We start from the raw sequence: 21,383 nt of genomic DNA on the forward strand, positions 1-21,383 counted from the left end.
AGATACAAATTTTCAAATTGCCTTCCTATGGTACCTTGTATATCATGGATCAATCCTTACCCATTCTAAATTATCAACATTTAAAAAATTCAAACTTTTTTGTTAAGCAACAAGTCTTAAATCTCCAGTGAATAAAAGTATCATAAAATGGGTTATTATGGTACATATTTATATCTGCAATAACTCCTGTAAATATTGTCTATTCAACACATTGGTTTTGCTTACTTTAATACTAGTTCTGGTAAATCTGCTCCTAGAATCTTCACTTGTTGTGCTTTGGCTTCTAATCTGTTTCCACTTGTCATCTTCCCAACAAAATAATAATCTGTACCATTCAGTAAGGCATTAGGTATTGTCAAAATTGTCCAGTTGGCATTTGCCAGGTCTAATGTTGGAAAACAGGAAGCTGAACCAATTTCATGTAACACAATAGTACTAATGTTGAATTCATAAAGACCAGATGAAGGGTACCAGCAATACCATGTGAAATTATACTGTATCCCTTTCAGTGGATAATCAGGATCATAAGACCAGGAAGCATTCATTACCAGTGCGGAACCAGACCTGATAGTACGTAAATTGTCTCCCTTCATCAGAAGAACAAGTGGAGTTTGTTTAATTTCAATGTAAGTAGTATCTGTGTCATTGAATTCTAAATAATTCTGGATCAACACTGTCACATTAACTTGATACAATCCATAGTCTAATGAATTAGCTGGAAGAATAAGATATGGTAATGTTGATGTGTCTAACGTGACCTCATCCATACCGGGGTCCATAGGACTGATCGTCCAGTCAAATAATACTGTCTGTAAGGGATCACAGTAGGTGTCTGACACAGCTCTGATAACTGCATTATCTGATGCATAAACTTTAGTTGGATCTACGACATCATGTGACAAACCATAGATCTTAACATCAGGATAAGTACAAGGAAATTTTAAAATAATAAACATTTTTTTAAATATTTCATATGACACTTCGTTTGATCCATTTACTACCATATTGTATTCTCCTGGTGTGTCAAATTCTAAGTAAAATACAATTGGATTTCCCACAGCATATGTAAAATTCATTCCAGAGTATTCTGGCTTTGACTGACAAAAATAATCTCCAACAAGTTGAGTCTTATTACCCATATCAAAAACAAAACAACTGTTTGTACCAGCTGCATTTAAATTTATATGGTAATAGAATGGATAATTCATTTTTCCAATATGACGTGATAAGACTGCCATACCTAGTATTTTTTCCTGAACATAAATTGTGATGTTCTGTTTTTCACTATTAAAAGAACCATTTGCTAATATATTGACTTCATACACTCCAACTTGGTCATAAGATTTTTCAAATAAGTAGCCAGCATTTGGTGCTGTGTAAATATTCTCTGTTGAATTGATAGTCCCATCAGCAAAATCCAGCCTATAGCTGACTTGAGATCCAGTTCCTACGTCTAAAGCTATACTGAATAGTTCACCGACAGGGACATATACTAATCTTGGTGTAACAGTTAAGTTTGTTATTAGTCTTCCAACCATCACAATCTGTGTAAAATTTATCGAACTTACATTATTCCATAGGGTGGCGTGAACCGTGTAGAAACCATTCAATGTGTAATTGTGTAATACGGTCATTGAAGTTTGGATAAATTCTACTGAAAATTCATCTAATGATTTATCATCTCCAAAACTTATATTCAATAGTCCATTTGTTGGTGGCAGTAGAGAATTGTTTATTTTGAATGTAAAATTTACAAAATCATACGGATCTTCTACATCAATTGTAACCATAGTAACATTGTTAACCGGTACCTCAACATAGATGATCTCAACTACTGTCATATTTGACACAGAATTCTCTAAATAATATGTGATAAAGTATTCTCCAGGACTGGTATAGGCATGGATGTTATAATTCAGTAAATTATTAATTCCACTATCATCATCTATGAATAATGTATCATTCTGTATGCTGTCCCCAAAGTTCAGGTATATGTATACATTTGAACCTTCCTGGATGGCTAATTCAAAGGAAACATTATCATTGACTTTCACAAACTTATTGAAGTTCAGACTGACATTGATAATGACAAGGTCAATATATACAATGTGTGACAAATCAAATGGACCTGAAACTGGATTCCATACTGTAATATTCAGATGATGTTCTCCGGTTCTGTTATATATTTCCTGAACAACATTAATTGATATGGTACCATTTGGATCAGCATAAAATGGATTCAAAGCCATGATATCATTCCATTTAATATCCATAGAAATATTTGATCCATGAATAAAGAATAAATCTACTGATACATTCTGTCCAAAAATAACCGAATCTGGTGCCTTCATTGATAAGTTTACAATAGGATCAATAGCAATGAGGAGTGATGCATTATATTCCTGAGACAACTCATTAAAACAAGTAACATTGATGTCTGCATGCTGTTCAAAGGTATATACATGAGTAAAGACGAACGGTATAGATGAGTTGGGCTGGAACATGGTGTCATTCGTACCATCACCAAAATCAATGTCACAAGTTATTAAAGTACCTTGTTGAATATTTATAATGATCTGTTCAGCAGAATTGGTCGCTACAATCTTGGTATTGTTTATAAGGACGCCCTCTACTGGTATAAATACTGTAACATTGACATAAACAGTGATAGAACTTATTTCATTCATAGCTGTCACTTCCACAAAGTAGAAACCTTGAGTATGAAAGCGAATCTCTGTTGAGTTATAAGATGTGTAATTAACATTTCTGCCATCACCTGCATCAACTTTGTAACCTGCATATGTCTGGTCATTAACTTCAAATTCTAAACTCAAAGTCTCGTTTATCAGTAAAAATAGTCCTGGGGATGCAGTTACGTTAAACAATATGATTGGCACTGGCTGTATAAAATCCCTCAAACCTGTTGCTTGCTGAATTTTCTGATCACGGAGGCAATCATTTGTAATGGTCAAATTGTCAGAATCAAAAATCTGTAAAACATCTTCATCATGGTTTAAACAGTAGCATGTTGATGAAATAACATAGCTGTAAATATAGGAGATGTTCTTGCAGTACCATGAACAGTCCATTGAGGGTTGTTTTGTTGCTATGGAAACAGATGTATTGGAAAGGCATCCTGCATCTTGTACTGCAATAAACAAACAAATTACTGTTTAGTACATTTTTATACCTTCGTAAAACTCATTCAAACAAGAATGTGTCCAAAGTACACGGATGCCCCACTCACACTATCATTTTCCATGTTCAATGGACCGTGAAAATGGGTAAAAAATATAATTAGGCATTAAAATTAGAAAGATCATATCATAGGGAACGTTTGTACTAAGTTTCAAGTTGATTGGACTTCAACTTCATCAAAAACTACCTTGACCAAAAACTTTAACCTGAAACTCGCACTTTCATTTTCTATGTTCAGTGGACCGTGAAATTGGGGTCAAAAGTTTAATTTGTCTTTAAAATTAGAAAGATGATATCATAAGGAACATATGTACTAAGTTTCAAGTTGATTGGACTTCAGCTTCATCAAAAACTACCTTGACCAAAAACTTTAACCTGAAGTGGGACAGACGGACGAACAAACAGATGGACGAACAGATGGACGAACGGACGGACGGACGGACGGACCAGAAAACATAATGCCCCTCTACTATCGTAGGTGGGGCATAAAAATAACATTCTATTAATTTTTATTCAAACATATTCAAAAAGTTAATCAACAACTATAGTGATGAAAAGCCTTATTTCCTCATTTTGAGGGAATGTATTTCCTTGACTACTACATATATCACATATTGATTTACATTGTGGAAAAGTTTCTTGAAGAAAAACTAATTAGAGTAAAGCTAAATAGGAATTAAGTATACAAAAACTACCTGTGCTAAGAAATAAATGAAGGATTAGTAATACATACCTGGGAAAAAATCCAAAAGATATCGTGTAAACAGGTCACAAGATTGGTCAATGTGTGTGGTGTTGGTTGTATTGCTATACAAGTTACAGGTACTATAATATTCGTTTTCACAGACCGTATAACTGTCACATTGTTGATCTGTACAGTACTGATAACACTCGTCTCTTGTAACCTCTGTGTATTGTTGTATCAGATCTGCTTCAGGTGTCTCATGGACAGCGTGTCTCCATAATCCCCCTTAAAATTCATTTAAAAAATTAAAATACTTTATCAAGGTCATAAACAAGCACCAATATCAACTTGATTAGAAAAAAGGTATTTTAAAACAATTCTTATAATTAAACCCTAGTATGTAGGATAGCCTGGATTTTATAGCAGCAACTGGAGGTCAAGTTGTTTGAGCTTAAAATTCTCATCTTTTCTTAACTACGGACCATTTAAAGTCTGACATATTATTGTCTGGACATTTGTGTTGTGAAGCGTATGTTTACCCTATATATTTTTTAGATCTTTTGTTGTAGGATTAATTTTTCGAATGTTGAAATGGTTTAATAACTAAAGGTACAGTATTTTAATAGTTTTACCTCCATTTTGTAGTATTTCTTCATTAAACACTGAAACATCTAGAATGATGAGTTCATCAATATCAAACATTCCAAGGTCAACCAAGTCACCAGTTTCTTGACCTATAATTAAATTCTGCACAAATATTGTAGGAGACGACAATCTAGCCTGTTGTATGGAGAAATCACATATTGCCAGGATGCCATCTACAAAAACTCTTATTCCAAAACTAGGATGCCATGTTATAAACAAATCAGTCCAGATATCGTACTGGATATTAAACCAGGTGGTGTACTCATTTATTGATTGTCTTACATCAACTTGGAAGTATCTTCTGAATGGTAAACTTGTATTACTTGCTGTGTATGTCAAGGCAAAACCTAATCCATCTGGGTTATCTCCTCCTGTTGTCATGATAACTTGGTCAACATCAAGATCTTTGACCAATCGGAAGGCAAATCTGATGGTAAAGCCATGAACACATTTATTGATGTCAAAGAAACACATATCTGTGTCCAGTACTGATGTCATATTGATAGAATCTATCCCAGATACTAATCGAGCAGCATTATTCAATACTCCTGTTATCACTGATGACGTATTCAAATAATTTCCCATGTCATCAAATGAGCAGTAGGCTTCCTTGTGTACAAAGGTGGAATTTTCTGGAAAATGGATAAAATCAAAATTTTAATCTTATTATTCTGAAAATACTTATAACAAAATATATATTATAGGTTGCAAATGTTCTTTCATCGAACTATGAATTGCAAGTAAGTGTTACAGCCCTGTCAATTTTAACAAACTGCAATGTGAAGCAACAAAACAAAGAGACTAAATGGTAAAAAATAATTATTCTATTGAATGACTAAAACTCCAACAATTCAGTAGTGTTAATAGTGCAATCATAAAACAACAAGTATGCATACAGTGTTGTCCCTATTGATTTGTTGACAAAACATGAAGCTATTTTCTGCCATGGTATTGTTATTTTCTTCAACTTATTATTTTTGGATGTTTCTGTACCTTATTCAATTCTGCATTTTTTTTACCACTTTCCTAAAATTTTATTTTTCCACATCTTAATTTTGTTTTGAATAAATTTATCCAAGTTATATTTAGTAAAATTAGTAAATAAAACTACCATAAAATTGTATAAGATCAAGTTGATTGATGGGACTTCTGATAACCATTAACTCATCAACACCACCCTTCACATTCACTGGTACCCCTGTACTGAATATAGTACTGTCTATCTGTAGCTTTGTTACTGGGTCCAAGCCTGGAACAGGTGTCATAGATCTGAGAATTTCATCAGTCATTAAAATACCATTTACAGTAAACAAAGTTGTTCCATTTATGTACCAAGTGACACCAAGGTGAGACCAAGTTTCTGGTTGAAGGTCAAAAGGGTAGTGCTTTTCAATGGTTGTACCTTGCTTAATATGGAGCCACATTTTATTGGTAAGGGAAAAATCGAATGTTCTAAAATCTATCCTAATACCAGTGTTGACATTCATATTATCAAATACAATGTAGTCGGTTGTGTAACTTGGTGTCATTATCCAAACAAACATTGTAAATCCTTCAAGGCAAGCATTCTGTGAGCCAAAACAATCAAACGCAAATTGTCCAATGAATTCTGTCATAGTAGGAGATGGAGAGTCACTAAATAGACCATTTCCAATATATCCTTCACCGCACCAGGATGTGCTCACAGCATCAATAGGTATTCTCTTTGATACATCATCAAATGGAAGTTGGAATCTTGGGAAAAATTCATACACTGAAATAAATGTTTCAAACGATTTATATATTTTTCACATGCAACAAAATTTTTCTTTTTTGAAGTGCAACCAAACAAGGATAGCTTACTTCAATGTATATTGCCATTATTGAGGCTGTGTCTGTATAAATAAGGAATATATGGTGAACTCTACAGGTCTTTAAGTTAGTTGTGTCATTGGGTTGCTGTCTAATTGATTTATACCTGACATCTCATTAGCAATATATAATATATCTCTGGCTATATGACTTTTACACATTTATGTCAATCATCATCAATTTGTAACTACATGATTTTTCCGATAATTTGACATTCTTATGAAAATGAGACCTTCAATCAGGATTTTTTAAAAGAATCTTTACCCATATTTTCAGTTTTATGAATGACAATACATAATTAACTATCAGTTAGCTTTCTAAGCTGTGAATATCATTAGAACACAAATACAACATTTTCTCGTTTGAAATGTTAAACATTTGCCATTCAAAGCCTTTCATCACTAACTTTGCAGTATGAGTTTTACTCATTATTGAAGGCTGTATGGTGAACTATAGTTGTGAACTTCTATGTCATTTGGTGTCTGGTGGAGAGTTGTCTAATAGTCAATCATACCACATCTTCTTATTTTTATATTGCAAATTCTTGTTTGTATATGAGATGTAAAAAAAAACCAACAGTTATTTTTATAACTTTCTAAACTTCATTATTTAAATCAAATATTGTGAATAACATACCATCTTGTTTCAAAGGCAATACCATTAAATTACTAGACTCTGTGAATGTCAGGTTATCCATCATAACTAAAGCTTGGTTTGTGCCGTTTGTTCCAGATCCTAAAGTGATATCGGCAGCTACACCAAAACTCCTTATCGATACATCAGTCAAGTTAGTGTTTGAAATGATTGGAACAGCCAGTTCTCCATTCAAGTAAATAATGGCTTGAGAATCTAAAGTTATGCTCAATACAACATAAGTCCATGCATTTGAGGACACTGATACTTTAGTAGTCATGTAGGAGATCTTGTTACGAACATCTACGCCAAGCAGGTAATGACTTGTATCAGTTGTTACATATATACTTATACCATGAGAATTCTCTGACTTCATGTTGGAATACACAACTTGTTTCGATAACAGAGATATATTTCCGATCGTCATTAGCCAAAATTTTATCGTTAGTCCATTGTGGCAATAATCAAAGTTAGACATACAGTCATCAGCATGGACCATTTCTATATAAGACTGATTGAACAGCATGCTTTCATTTGTAACTCCTCTGTGTACTAATATTTGACCTTTAACGTCATATTCAGTATCATGTAGATTGGTGCCATTGATGTAGAATGGAGTTTCTTTGACATCTGTAATTATATACACATTCAGAATTGAATACATTTCCTTCATTAATCATCTAAGATCTTACATTAATGTGGTGACATCTTTGAGACTAGCTACATTGTGGCAGTATTGTTCACTCTCAAACAAAATATTAAAACTAACACATTTCATGTTTTTCTCAGGCTCTTGTACAAATGGCAGAAATCCAACAAATTTCAAGAGAATTAAAAAATAAAAATACAAAGTCTCACACAAAGGCCATTAATCTCAATCATTCATTATATACTTTTTTAGTTAATTCAGAATTCTTAGGAGTAAACCGTCTATGAAAGTTTATTTTCATTATTTAGTTCTGGAGACTGTCTTCTGATAATAAAAATGCTTCTGTCCAATTTACGTTAGAATTTTATTCAGGTTTGACAAAGTTAATGATTACTGAAAAAAACACAAACCACAAAATGAACCTAAATGTTGACTCTGCAGCAGACAACAGAGTGTAGGATCACAAAATTTCACTTTTGCAACATAAATTTTGCACCAAGAAAAAAACACCTAAAAATTTCACAGGCATCGGTAGACTGTACACATATCATGAGTTATGTAGAAAATAACACTTACACATTGGTTGTTGTTCACATATATAATAGATATTAGTCGAACAAAGAGCATCCTCAAATGTTCCAGTCTGAGAGAATAATCTGGCACATCTAGGCATTGCAAGTGTCCCAGGAAACTGTATCAACGATACATCTGCAAAGTCTGGTACCTTCCCATTTGGTTGTCGGATGGGGAATGCAGCTACAGCCCTTGGTAACTGTGAAAGGGCTACCCATGCAGACTGTTGTGTTTGAAATACTACAAGGTACATAATTTTTATTCAATTTTCTCAAAAAAATTTAAAATAAGAAAAAGTTAAGTTTGTTGTTAAGTAACAAACAACATATATTTAATCAAAGAGATGAAGCAGTCATTAAAACATCATTTCTTGCATTTTGTTTTTCGTGTGTATGTGTAAGCCAAAAAAGTGTCCCATGAAATTGTGTCCTCTAGAACATTATTTCACAGTTCATCTGTGAAATTTTGTTCATGGGACAGAATATCACATTTTTTAACTATAAAATCATGTCCCCCCTAAGTGAAAAATTGTCCCTAGTACTTGCACATAATTTCATGGATGTTTTATAAAAATATGTCACAAAAGACAATATTTCATAGTGTAGCTATTTTTTTCTGTCCCTAAAGAAGGGAAATAATTTAGCAATCATTGAAATGTTTTAATCAATTAGTTAAATCATAATTGAAATTTAAATAAAGACAACACAGATGTAAACAAAAATGGAAAGTGGTGAATATAAACAGCTATATGACTTTCTGTGTGATGATCAATACCCTCCAGAGTTTGAAAATAATGATAGAAGATCATTTGGAAGGAAGGTAAAGCAGTTTCAAATTAAAAGCAATGAAATGTATTATATACATGTTGACAAAAAAAACACAAGAGAAAACATTAAAACTTGTAATTCAAAGATGTTAAAACAGTTCATAGATTCCTGTTGTTTATTTAAAAACAAAAGTCAATTTAGTCTTATTATTTTTTGTTAAATATTTTTTTTGGTATTAGACAATATAAAAAAGATGTGGTATGATTGCCAATGAAACAACTATCCACAAAAGACCAAAATGACACAAACATTTAAAACAACTATAGGTCAGGCAAGACTTTTATGCAATATGGACATGATTTCATTATGAAAAAATGTCCAACGAAGGTCACAATAGAATCTCTTGTCAAGGGACACTTTTACATAGAAGGGGACAATATTTTATAATAAAATTATGTCCTGGACCAAATTTCATAGGTTATATCTGTGAAATTTTGTCCATGGGACATCATTTCATGGGGGACACTTTTTAATCCTACATGTGCATGGTGATTTTGTGTTATGAGTTGGAAAATCTTATCCACATGTTTCCAACAAATATTTGTAGGACTCTGAATCATAATGGCACTCCGAACCACAATGGTCACGCTGAGTTACAATGGTTTAATGCTGAAGTGTGAAGTGGCATTGTGACGATATCTTGTTGATAGAAAGATGATATAGGTCTTTGTTGCATTTCAATGCCAATAAATTACTGACAAAGTGTATTCAATAGAATTGTTATATCTACCTTTATATAAATGCATATACCTGAAAACATAAAATCCTGTAAGGCAGTTCTAGTTGCCAAGTTTGGAAGTTGAGCTAAAGTAGCCCCCATACCATTACATGCTGTAGAAGCTGATGTGTATATTGCTGTACCAGTAGATAGATAGTAACATTTGTCAGATACTTTAATGTACTCCCAGCCTTCAGGACATTCATGTTTTGTACCTAAAAAATAAATACTTATAAATATTAATAAATCACCTTCATCTCTAACCTTTAGATTCTGAAATCAATAGAACTGATCCTATTTTATGGTAAATAACTGTGCTACATTTGAAAACATATTTTGAAATTAGTCTCATCCCTTTAAAGCCCTCACATGCATATAACATTATTTTTTTTAATGTGATTAATTCGAGAGTATATGTACAACAAAGTTTATTATTTTTCACATCCTTCTCTATAAACCTACAAATCACTTTGTTTAATAATAAATGTATTTAAACCATTTAACATACCAAAGAGTTTCTTGATTTCAACATCTTCCAAAAAATCATCAATGATGGTAAGTTCATCAATAATTAATTGCCCAACATTGTCTTGTTGATATACTGAATAGCCAATGGTAACTGGTCTACTGACTCCTGGGATGGAGGAAGCCTCTGTAATAGATATTTGTTCTGGATATCTTCCAAAATCAGCAGTGGAATGACCATTTAGTGCTACAATGAGGGTCAAATGTGGATTCCAGGTCAAGGTCAAATATAACAACTGTTTCTTCATTATAGAGAACTCTACAGTCCAGCTGTCTGTTCCATTAAGAACGATTGCACTGCAGTTGAGTTTGGTAACATATGTTGTGTTGACACAAGATACACTAATACCGTTCTCATTCTGAGTAACATCCCCTCCCAACTCAAACAAGGTCACTTTCCCTGATGAGGGAGATACATCAATAACCTTGATCCAGGCAGAGAATGAGAAGCCAAAGAAACAATATTTCACATCGTAGAAGCATTTAATACTCTGTAAACCAGTGATGTTAAAGCCAGTTTGATTGAGGTACAGTCCATCGTAGTGAATAACAGGTAGATTGATGGTTTTGTCAACATCAAGGTAGTTAATAGTAGTATTCAAGCCAATGGAATTTGTAACAGTATCATTTACATCCATAGAAAAGTAAAATCCATTGTAACCTGCAAAGACATATACCAGACATAAAAAAATTGCATATGGATAATACATCTATATAATAAGGATTATTATTCTTAGCTTTTTGCATAAATTTCCTCAATTGAAACAACTGTTATTGACCTTATAATATACTGAATACTTACCTAAGTCTAGGTTACATTCCTGAACTGTCTGATTCTGAAAGCTGTCTAATATATCAGGATCAATACTTTCATTCTTAACTCCAGTTAGACCCGCTACCATATACTCATGACAAGACTTCAACACTGAAATGTACATTATAACAGTTATGCGACCATAAACATAAAGAACGATTTCAAAACTTAAATTAAAGTAATAGACCTGATGCCATAAACAATAGCGGAATACCATATAAATTCCCTGCTTTTAGACCTCATGGCAAGACTTACCCAGAAATATAGAAACGATCCTGGTAAACTTATCGATCCTTTAAATAAGCTTATTACAAAAGTTTACCAATTCAACACTGTGATTAGATCATTGAATATTGTTTTTATTGGTATTAATATTGATTTTCTTATCAGTAAATTAAAAGCAAAAATAAATGTTATTGTTATATACATATACACATTCATGGATCTGCAATCTGTCGATACCTGTATCTTGGCATTGCACAAGGTCATGTTTTTCTCTGACTTTCACTAAATCCATTGGATATTGGATGTGTACTGATTGACAATTTAGTCTAGGATGCATGATTTTTTTTATTAGTAGTTAGTGGCTTTGAACTAGCTGTCAGTAATTGCGAGTACTCTTAAATCTGTACTTAGTGTATTTTTTTGTTGGGATATACTTCCACTCTGTGTTTTTGTTAGATGTATTTCTATTTGTATCCATCTGATGAGTTAAGCCTTTGTCAACTGATTTTTATAATTCGTTCTTGTTAAACTATTACACAACTGTCCCAGGTAAGGGGGAGGGTCGGGAACCTGCTAACATGTTTGACCCTGCCACATTTTGTATGTATGTGCCTGTCTTATGTCAGGAGCCTGTAATTCAGTGGTTGTCGTTTGTTGATGTGTTACGTATTTGTTTTTTGTCTATTGTTATTTTTGTACATATATTAGGGTGTTAGTTTTCTCGTTTGAATTGTTTTACATTTGTCATTTCAGGGCCTTTTATAGCTGATTATGCTGTATGGACTTTGCATATTGATCAAGTGAGGGTACATTGACCTATAATTTTCTGTGTCATTTAGTCTCTTGTGGAGAGATGTCTCATTGGAAATAATACCACATCTCCTTTTTTATATTCAATACTGAATTCTGCACAGTACTAAGTATTTTTAAGGTTTCAAAATGTCATCTAATACATTTGGAATTCATTACTATTACTCTCATGGGATCCTAATTTTCATGGATTTCATTGAATCCACCACAAAAATATGTCACCCCTTCCCCCAAAAAATGATCCCACAAGGGTAAGCATAAAACAATACCTACCATACATTCCAGAAGGTTCTGTGGCATAAGGAAAGAACTTCAAATCATCAATGTCAAACATGCCGACATCACCAATCCTCAGGAAGGAGTTTCTGTACACAGGTATTACACGATTCGGAACAAATGTGATAATCCTGGCACTAGGTAGTAATATCTGTGAATTTATGTACATATCAAACTGCTGAACGGTGAAATCAGCTGATAAGACAATGTGTGACCACTCAAACAGGTAGATATAGAAATCAAACACAACCTTAGTCTTGTCGTACTGCAATGACAGGTAATATTTGTCGAGGGTGGTGTCATACCAGATTCTGGTGTACTCTATTTCACCTTCAGTGTGTGATCTTACTCCAGAATACAGGAAAGTCTGATCTTGGTAAAAGTTTCTAGGATACAACCACAGAGATAGGGTAAATGAACTTCTGCAGGCATCTGTAATACATACTCACTGTACAATATAACTTAAGAATTTTTACACTTTAATATTGTTCAATAAGTTTCTATAAGAATATTCAAAATACTTCCAATATTCCAATCATTATGTTTCCCTCAAAAAGTCTTTGACATCATTTGTGCATCTATCGGGCATAAAATCTATATTAGTATGCTGAGGATAGGGGTAAATATTCTAATGGGGATATTTCCTTATGACTTCTTAGGTAAATGTTATAAATGATAAAATAGATATATTTCTTTTGAGAGGTTTGGTTTATGAACATACCGGCACAATGACTGTGTAAGTTCAAGGATGCAGGGATCCAATTAGCCTATAAAACATTTAGATGACGCTAGAAATCAGTGTTTAAGGCGAAGTGTACGTAATTAAACTTCACAATGGATTTTTTTTAAATTTCACATACGAATTCTGCTTGTAAAATTACACAAGAAAATGAAATAAAAAAAGGGGCTAACCGTTTTCGTTTTTGAGATACGAGCCGTTGAAATTAACTACACGATACACCAAAATTACAAAGGACATATAGGGAAAATCATCAAAATTAGCAGATATTTTTACGTTATCAAGATTTTCTATTTTGTTGGACAATGGATTTTTTTCTAAAATTGATATACGATTTAAAAATGAAAGACGAATCCATCGGTGCAAATAAAGTCCTTAGCAACCGTATTAGTTTTTACGCTACTCTCTGTTGAAGTTTAGTTTTTTGGCCGGAACATTGAAATTATCTGGCGACGTCATTGTCTGTAGTAACGTCGCCACAACTTCTACGTCGAAACGTCCGAACAATGTCGTAGCAATGGCGTTCGTGTGTATTACCCATCTTCCTATGTATTACAAATGATCTAACGCTATAATTTGATAAGGAAATAAACTAACTAATTTTAAAGAATATTTCTGTCGCAAAAGAAAATGCAAGTTTGTAAATTACTTTACCGCAAATGAAAGAAATTTACCGTAGACTCTAATTTCATCTTTTCTATATTAGAGTGATTTCCGAACCTTTTCCAATGATGGCATGGATTGTTTAATTCTTTTATGAATCAAATGTCGAGTTTGAATTTGTCCCGGTTAACACAGTGCTGTCAGAATGAATGGATCGGCTTTAATGCTAAGAACGGGTATACACCTCGTTTTCAATCTTACTTCTGCATGTTTGTATTTAAAAAAGTAGACATATTTTCTGCATATTTTCATATTCGTCATTTCTACATGTTGTTAGTCTGAGGATTTGCACACAATATAGTCTACATCATAAACCTATTTCATTAGTCATGCTAACAAACATGCTAAAGACGCATCTCTGCCAAAACATTTTATTTTACAAAATTTCCAATCTCGATCACTTTCCCTTTTCTTTAACTAACTAAATGACAAAGAATGATGTAATGTTTGCTGAATGAAGTTTCAGTAACATAAGAAAATATTTGTTTGTCCCTTGCATTATTTGTTAAAAATCCACATTTAAGGATTTAAATTGATTGATTGATTGTTGGTAGCTTAACGTCCAGTGGCAAATATGTCATGCATGTTCAGGACGAGAACAAGTTAATAATAAATACAATAGGAAGTTTTGTTCATAACAGAGGCCATCCGGGATGATGGTCTGGGAAATTTGGAGTGCTACTAGAAAATGAGGTTATATTGGATAGGGAAAGAAATTTTGCCGCGTGCAGCATTCCACATATTCAACCCTTAAATTATAGTTGTTGCAATGGTTTTTAACGGGCATAGAGTGTGGCACTCTCTTTACACGAGGCATCGGATTTAGCGTTCCCATTCTGACCGGACGTCACTGCGAGCTTAATAAATTCTGCACAGCCAAACGGACGCCCCTCTTCGGCAAATGTTTTACAGCCGGTCGGGAGAAGACCAAGCGACCATATTTCGTTTTCCAAGTCACCCTTGGGGTAACACAGATTTAAACAATAAGCATAATGCATACTATGTTTCTTCAACTATTTTAGTTCTTATACATCCGTGGCTTTAAAATGTTCTGCCTTTAGTGTCCCTTATCTAGGTTAATCCAGAAAAGCGCTTCATTTCATTTTATCTTCAGATTTTTTTAGACCGCAATGAGGTTAAAAAGAAGGACTCACTTATATATACATTTTTTTTTTTTTTAGAAAAGATCGGAGTATTTGGTATAACTACCAGTCGCAGATATTTCATACATGTATATTCAAAATGAAAACCTTACACCTCATATGATCCTTTTGAGATCGACGTACCTAGTCAGTGCAATAACGACCGTAACATACCCATGCAGTGTTATGAAATAACATTTGTGTAGGTGAATGCTTTAAATAGCGATGAATATAGAGTAATGCTTTAAATTAACTGGTGTAAAATTAATTATATAAGAATGCGACCTTATGAGAATTATCATGTTCGATGCTTTAAAAATTTACCTAATAAAGTGTTACAAGAATGTACTCAGTGTAATGCACGGAGATTATTCATACTGTATTGCTACACGGGTTTACCTAGCAAAGTGCCGTACGACTATAGCCTCTGCATAATGCAAACGCACGGTTTTCCTATATATATTTCATATAAAACAATAAGGAGATGTGGTATGACATCCAATGAGTCAACTACCCGCCACTGGTTAAATGAAGTCGATGTAAGCAATAACTATTAACAACCAAACTCTTTTCAACAATTAAAGGGACAAAAACATAATGTATAGGCCACAAAAACACCGATGTGAAAAATGCTAAAAAATTCCAACGAAAAAATCAACAGCCTAATTCATGAAAAAAATTGTTACGAAAAACAAATACCATGTTGTGAAGTAAAAGACTTGAACCAAAGTGAATAACAACCAGTAAACTATTAGTCCAATAATACAAATCTTTGGAGTTTGAAATGATTTATATTCAACGATTTTTATCGGATACATTTTTTTATTGGGGGGGGGGGGGGTGTTAATGTTGATAATATCAAAGGTAATATCCTATAAAAAAAACAAACCCCGTTGAATGTAAATGATATGAAACTCCAAATTCTTACACTATTGGACAAGTAATTGGCAGATCCTTACCGGAGTTGGACCCCCTTTTTGGGCCGATCAATGCATTTGAATGGCGACATATAGTTGGAACCCCCCTTTGTCCTGGGTTGAGGTCCCCCTTTTTTAATTGCTGGGGCAGCTTGTCTGGCTAAACAGCCGTCGGACGTCAGAGTAATCTCGGGCCAGCTTGTCTGGCTAAACAGCCGTCGGACGTCAGAGTAATCTCGGACTGCCCAGCTTGTCTGGCTAAACAGCCGTCGGACGTCAGAGTAATCTCGGACTACTTGCAGTAGACTTCCGTTAAATTAAAAAAAAATCTTTAAAATGCTAGCGAAATTATTAAAAGTCTGAACTTATTTCACCTCTCATTCCACTAAACATTAAATTACAGTTACAAGTGCCACAAAACTTTCCTGGCCTCTTTTCTTTAACCGTAATGATATTTTCTACTCATTCATAATCTTGAATTGAGACCTATTAGGAATAACACGTTACTCAGTCAAAATTACATTTTTTCTCTAATTTGAAATGATGCTCACAGACACAATAAAAGAAAACAAATTTTGCTATCTCTTCGAAATTGGAATTTGAAAAAGAAGAAATGACGTGTTATATTTTAATCATACATGAATCATGTGTATTTGTACTTTCAATTTCAATTTGGTTCTAATTTTAGATTCAGTTTTCCCATAAATTTCGGACGGAATAGAAGACACCTGTTTATTTTCTGCACATGTATAAAAAGTTGAAAACTGGAAGTTGAATGACATAGTTTTTACTTATTCTAAGATAAATGTTTAGAGTGATCACTTTTTAGTTTACTGTGAGTATATTTTTGGGGCCTAATTTGTTAACTTTCGTCTTTGTTCTTCCGACTTGTATAAGTGTTGCCTAGACTAGTGGTCAACTTATATTCTCTTGGTATCGTCTTATTTTCTAAATTGATATACATTTGTAAAACATATCCTCGAATTTTCATTTGCACAAAATACGAACATTTCAACGTTTTTTTAATCTAATAATTAATTTCACATGTCATTCATCAATTGTTCGGTAACCTAAAACTTTATGTTGAGTACTGTGTGTTTTTGTTCAAAACTACGGCTTTTAAAACGATATTGTTGGGTCAATTCAGGTTTAATTTTAATTAATTTGATATCAATAGAAGTAGAATCGTCACATGTTTATTTTTTTTTATAATTCTGTTGTGAGGCGTTTTTACAATCTGTTGATATCATAAGTTTTTACATGAAATGCCTTTCATGTCCAATTCGTCTTAAAAAAAAATCAACTAGTATTAAAGTCAGGCTGCACGAAACAATAGAATGTTTTGATTTCTAAATGGAGTAATTCAGATAATATCTCTTGATTAGGTTTTTTAAGACAGCACGGGCGTGCTTGTTGGATTTATGATAGACCGCACGAAGTATTTTCTCTTTCGTTTGTCCTTTCTTGGAGTAAGGGAGATAACTTGCGTAACTAACGTCGAACGTTATTAATCCCGTATTCCGCTAGGGGCGTGCAATTACGTACACTTCGCCTTAATAAAAAAAAAAGAGTTTCACTTGTAGTGAAAGCGATCTGAATCATACATATTAACCGTAACTTTGTAAACTATAATGGACTAAACCCACAACCCCTTTTTTCTGCATCTATGGATAACACAATGGGTTGCTTAAAATTGAAAATGGCACCTATCTGTTGAAGGACAAGACCTGCATGGTATTTTAAAGGGCTAAGAATCTCAAAGAATCAGAAGCAACAAAGCATCAATAATTATAAATGGAAAACTGCAAGTAGATAGTTCAAATTTACAAATACCATTATTAGAGAAACAGTTCATCATTTGTTCTGGTACTTGTATTGCAGGAACCAGTCCTGCTGGGTTATCTATCTTGGCTGCTGTGAGGAATAGAGAGTTTCTCCAATAGGTTTCTACCAAACTGTTATCTACTATCACATGGACATTGGTCTTAGATTTTGTCTTTGGTTCATTGAAGTCTATATATCTTGGTGTATCATCTAAAGGCAAAAATAACAGAATCATATAACTAAACAAAAGTTATGAAAAGACAAATTAAAAAAAAATTAGGAAGACATTTGCATTTAAATTTCTTCAAATAAGGATCATAACTTTCCAATTAAAGAACATTCTTATTATTGCAAATGTTTCCACATTCTTGGGAAAGCTTATTAATAAATTTTAAAAAAAATAGTTATAGAACCAGTTCTTTATCAATAATCTTTTAGTTCTAGTAGTTAATTTGTACACCACTATTGTACTTGTAGGATTTTGAAAACATGATCATACATTATACAAAAGTTTAAATTTTCATAGAATAAGATGTATTCATGATTTGAAAATACCCAATATGCATTTCACTAAAGCTTTTATGGTCCCTTTTGATTTTCATAAAAACAGTCAAATTGAAAGTTTGAAAAAATGCTCATAATCTCTTACAAGGTACAGCTATTCTAAATTAGCAAAACATACATCTAAGAATCATACCTATCATTTTGTTTTCCCAGTCTTCCTTCAGATTAGTACCAAATTTTAAATCTTTGATCAGTAAAGTGGAATTGTTTTCCAATGTGCAGTCAGCAATAGCCACAGATGATGACATACTGTCGTTTACAGTCGCTGGGAACACTGGCACATGTTTGGTAGGGGATACAGCATGCACCAGATGGAAATTTATGAAGAATTTCAAGCTAACATATTTTTGCCAGACAATGTTGATATGATTCCATTCTTTGTCCAAAGGCACAGGTAGTTCACTGTATGTCACATAGTTAAGCTCTTTTACTGTTACTGAAATGGCTGTTTCACTAAAATCAAAAAGTCAATGAATATCAGAGAGCATCATTTAAACTGGCACTTGGAAGTTGAACTATTTTGATTTTGCTGTAAGATGTAGACACCCTTACTTAATATTCCTATACAGTTCTGAACAAATTTACTGTCTCACATCATATTAATACTTCTATTTTTCTGTTTGCACAAGTCAAGTCTTTCTCAGACTGATTATGATGTTGTTACACTAAATCTTTTGAATATGTACTGATATGTTTTATACTTTGTAATAAAATTGAGAATGGAAATGGGGAATGTGTCAAAGCAACAACAACCCGACCATAGAGCAGATAACAGCAAAGATTTACTTAATTGTTGGAACTAGCTTTGAACTAAATGTCACTAACTGTGAGTACTTTTAGTACCCAAGGGTGACTGGGGTATAGAAATATGGTCACTTGGTCTTCTCCCGACCGGCAGTAAAACGCTTGCCGAAGTGGGGCGTCCGTTTGGCTGTGCGGGATGTATCAAGTTCGCAGTCACGTCCGGTCAGAAGGGGGACGTTAAATCCGATGCCTCGTGTAAAGAGAGTGCCACACTCTTTGCACGTTAAGAACCCTTGCAAGGGTTAAGAACTCTTTAAGGGGTCCGTAGATGGCCTGTTGCATGGCCAAATTTCTGTCCCTATCCAATATACCCTCATTTTCCAGTGGCAGTCCAAATTTCCCCGACCATCATCCTAGATGGCCTCTATTACAACAACCTACCTATTGTATTTATTGTGAACTTGTTCTCGTCCTGAATATGCATGAAATATTTGCCACTGGACGTTAAACAACCAACAATCAATCAATCAATCAATCTGTGAGTACTTTTAGATTAGAGTCTTCAGTTTGTTTGGTTAGTGGTTTTCTTTGCTTTGTGTCAAGTCTTTTTCAAATACTTCTACAGTTTGTTCTCATGTTATGATATGTTATACCACTATCAAGGTTTGAGCTCTCAGAAACATGTTTATCCCTGTCACATTCTATATGTGTCTGAACCAAGTGAGGAGCCTGATACTATGTGATTTGCTTTGGTTGCTATCTGTCATATTTGTTTTTCCATTATTGTTTTGTACATAAATCAAGCCATTGGATTTTAAACTTCAATCACTTTGATAACCACAGTTACTTTAATCATCCCTATCATTCCATCAGTCCCAATGTCTAAGAAAACATGATCAATGTGATCATAAAAATTGTTGCACTGTCAAACCTATTTTAAGAGACCACTTAAGTGAGAGCAAAAAAGTGGTCTCTTAAGACAGGTGGTCTTTTAATACAGGTTCAAATTCATTTGAAATGTACTGCAGAGGGATCTAAAATTGGTTGTCTTTTAACACAGGTTTTTTGCTTAATACAGGTGATCTTTTAAAGTGGCACTAGTTGTCAAATTCATGGTCACCAATTTGACTCAAATTCTCATATTTGATTTATAACAATGCAAAACATTTATCCAAACTATCAAAAGTCTAAAATAAACAGTTTAAAGAGCATGGGGAAGATAATATATAGGTTCGTTTTGTGTGTATTTTAGTCCAGACGCCATCTAATTAACTATCGATTTGACCTCAGATGACCATATAAGCGATGTAAACATAAATAAAGATATGAATAGATTAAACCAACACGTGCAATTGGATTTTTATAGGTCTGTTTGATTTGATTTTATAGATTAAAAATAGATGTTTCTCATTGTTTTTAAACATATAAGAATGATTTTATATGCATCAAATTAGTAATCAAATGATTTACCATAGTTTCACTTTCATTGTTGACATTCTTTTTCTTTAAATAACCAGTACACATACAATGCATGCGTTGTCAATCTCTAGCTAGAGGTTAAATTGAAGTTCACATGAATACTGATTTAAAGAGGTCGACTCATTCACTTGCAAGGGAATAACTAATTATCAATGTTTCTTAGCATAATTTGACAAAATTGAACCTTTTGGGCTGCAAAAAGCCAATTGCTATTTCACTATTTCACCTTCATTATTGATTGAACAGAAAAAAATCAAACTTTAGATTTTTTATATATCTCGTAGCTAGTGCCCCTTTAAACAGGTTTGATTGTATTTACATTAACTTACTTATTATTTGTAACAGATATTATCATCCCTGTTGTACCATCAGTTACTGTATCTATGACAACACAATCAGTAAAGTTGACAACATACAGCCAAAATGAGACTCCAAAACTATGGCGACAGTTACTAAGAGATCGAAGACAGCCATCATTATCTGTTACAGTGTAAACTAGTGCAGAGGATGAAAAGTTACCCTTATGTAAGACAGGTCCCAAAGCTAGGTCATTCAATATTGTTATATTTTCACTTGATGTAAGTTCAATGATAGAACCATCAGATTTTTCACCATTTATAACATTAGTTGTCATATTATAACCTGTCATGTCAAATTCGTAGGTTTCTGGGATGTATTCTGAAATACAAAAATAAAAATTATTGTGGAGAATGTAGTCATTCAGCATGTGTTATTGGTATTTTATGTCTTCTTTTATACAGTAGTGTAAACAAATTAATTTTCCTTGTTTACCTTGTTTAAAAAGTTATAAACTCAAACGCCATCTAGCCTTTGTTAATGTAACAAAGGAGTAGGTCCAGTAATACCTCTTTTTGACCCTAA

The 21,383-nt window shown here is 33.3% G+C and overlaps 1 protein-coding gene across 1 annotated transcript in view; it reads right to left on the reverse strand.

The window, feature by feature from the left end:
- The window catches only part of LOC143045866 (uncharacterized), a 116,291-nt gene that overhangs the window by 40,396 nt on the left and 54,512 nt on the right, over nt 1-21,383 (reverse strand). Inside the window, exons 23-35 of the mRNA XM_076218685.1 lie at nt 20,831-21,179; nt 18,412-18,731; nt 17,724-17,924; nt 12,427-12,861; nt 11,107-11,229; nt 10,288-10,965; nt 9,812-9,994; nt 8,238-8,474; nt 7,016-7,642; nt 5,640-6,281; nt 4,516-5,160; nt 3,932-4,168; nt 226-3,148 (exon numbers count right to left, since the gene is read on the reverse strand). Of these exons, the coding sequence (XP_076074800.1) occupies nt 226-3,148; nt 3,932-4,168; nt 4,516-5,160; nt 5,640-6,281; nt 7,016-7,642; nt 8,238-8,474; nt 9,812-9,994; nt 10,288-10,965; nt 11,107-11,229; nt 12,427-12,861; nt 17,724-17,924; nt 18,412-18,731; nt 20,831-21,179 (7,600 nt within the window). The remainder of the gene's footprint in view (nt 1-225; nt 3,149-3,931; nt 4,169-4,515; nt 5,161-5,639; nt 6,282-7,015; nt 7,643-8,237; nt 8,475-9,811; nt 9,995-10,287; nt 10,966-11,106; nt 11,230-12,426; nt 12,862-17,723; nt 17,925-18,411; nt 18,732-20,830; nt 21,180-21,383) is intronic.

Source organism: Mytilus galloprovincialis, chromosome 9 (genome assembly GCF_965363235.1).
Source record: "Mytilus galloprovincialis chromosome 9, xbMytGall1.hap1.1, whole genome shotgun sequence".
NCBI lineage: Eukaryota > Metazoa > Mollusca > Bivalvia > Mytilida > Mytilidae > Mytilus > Mytilus galloprovincialis.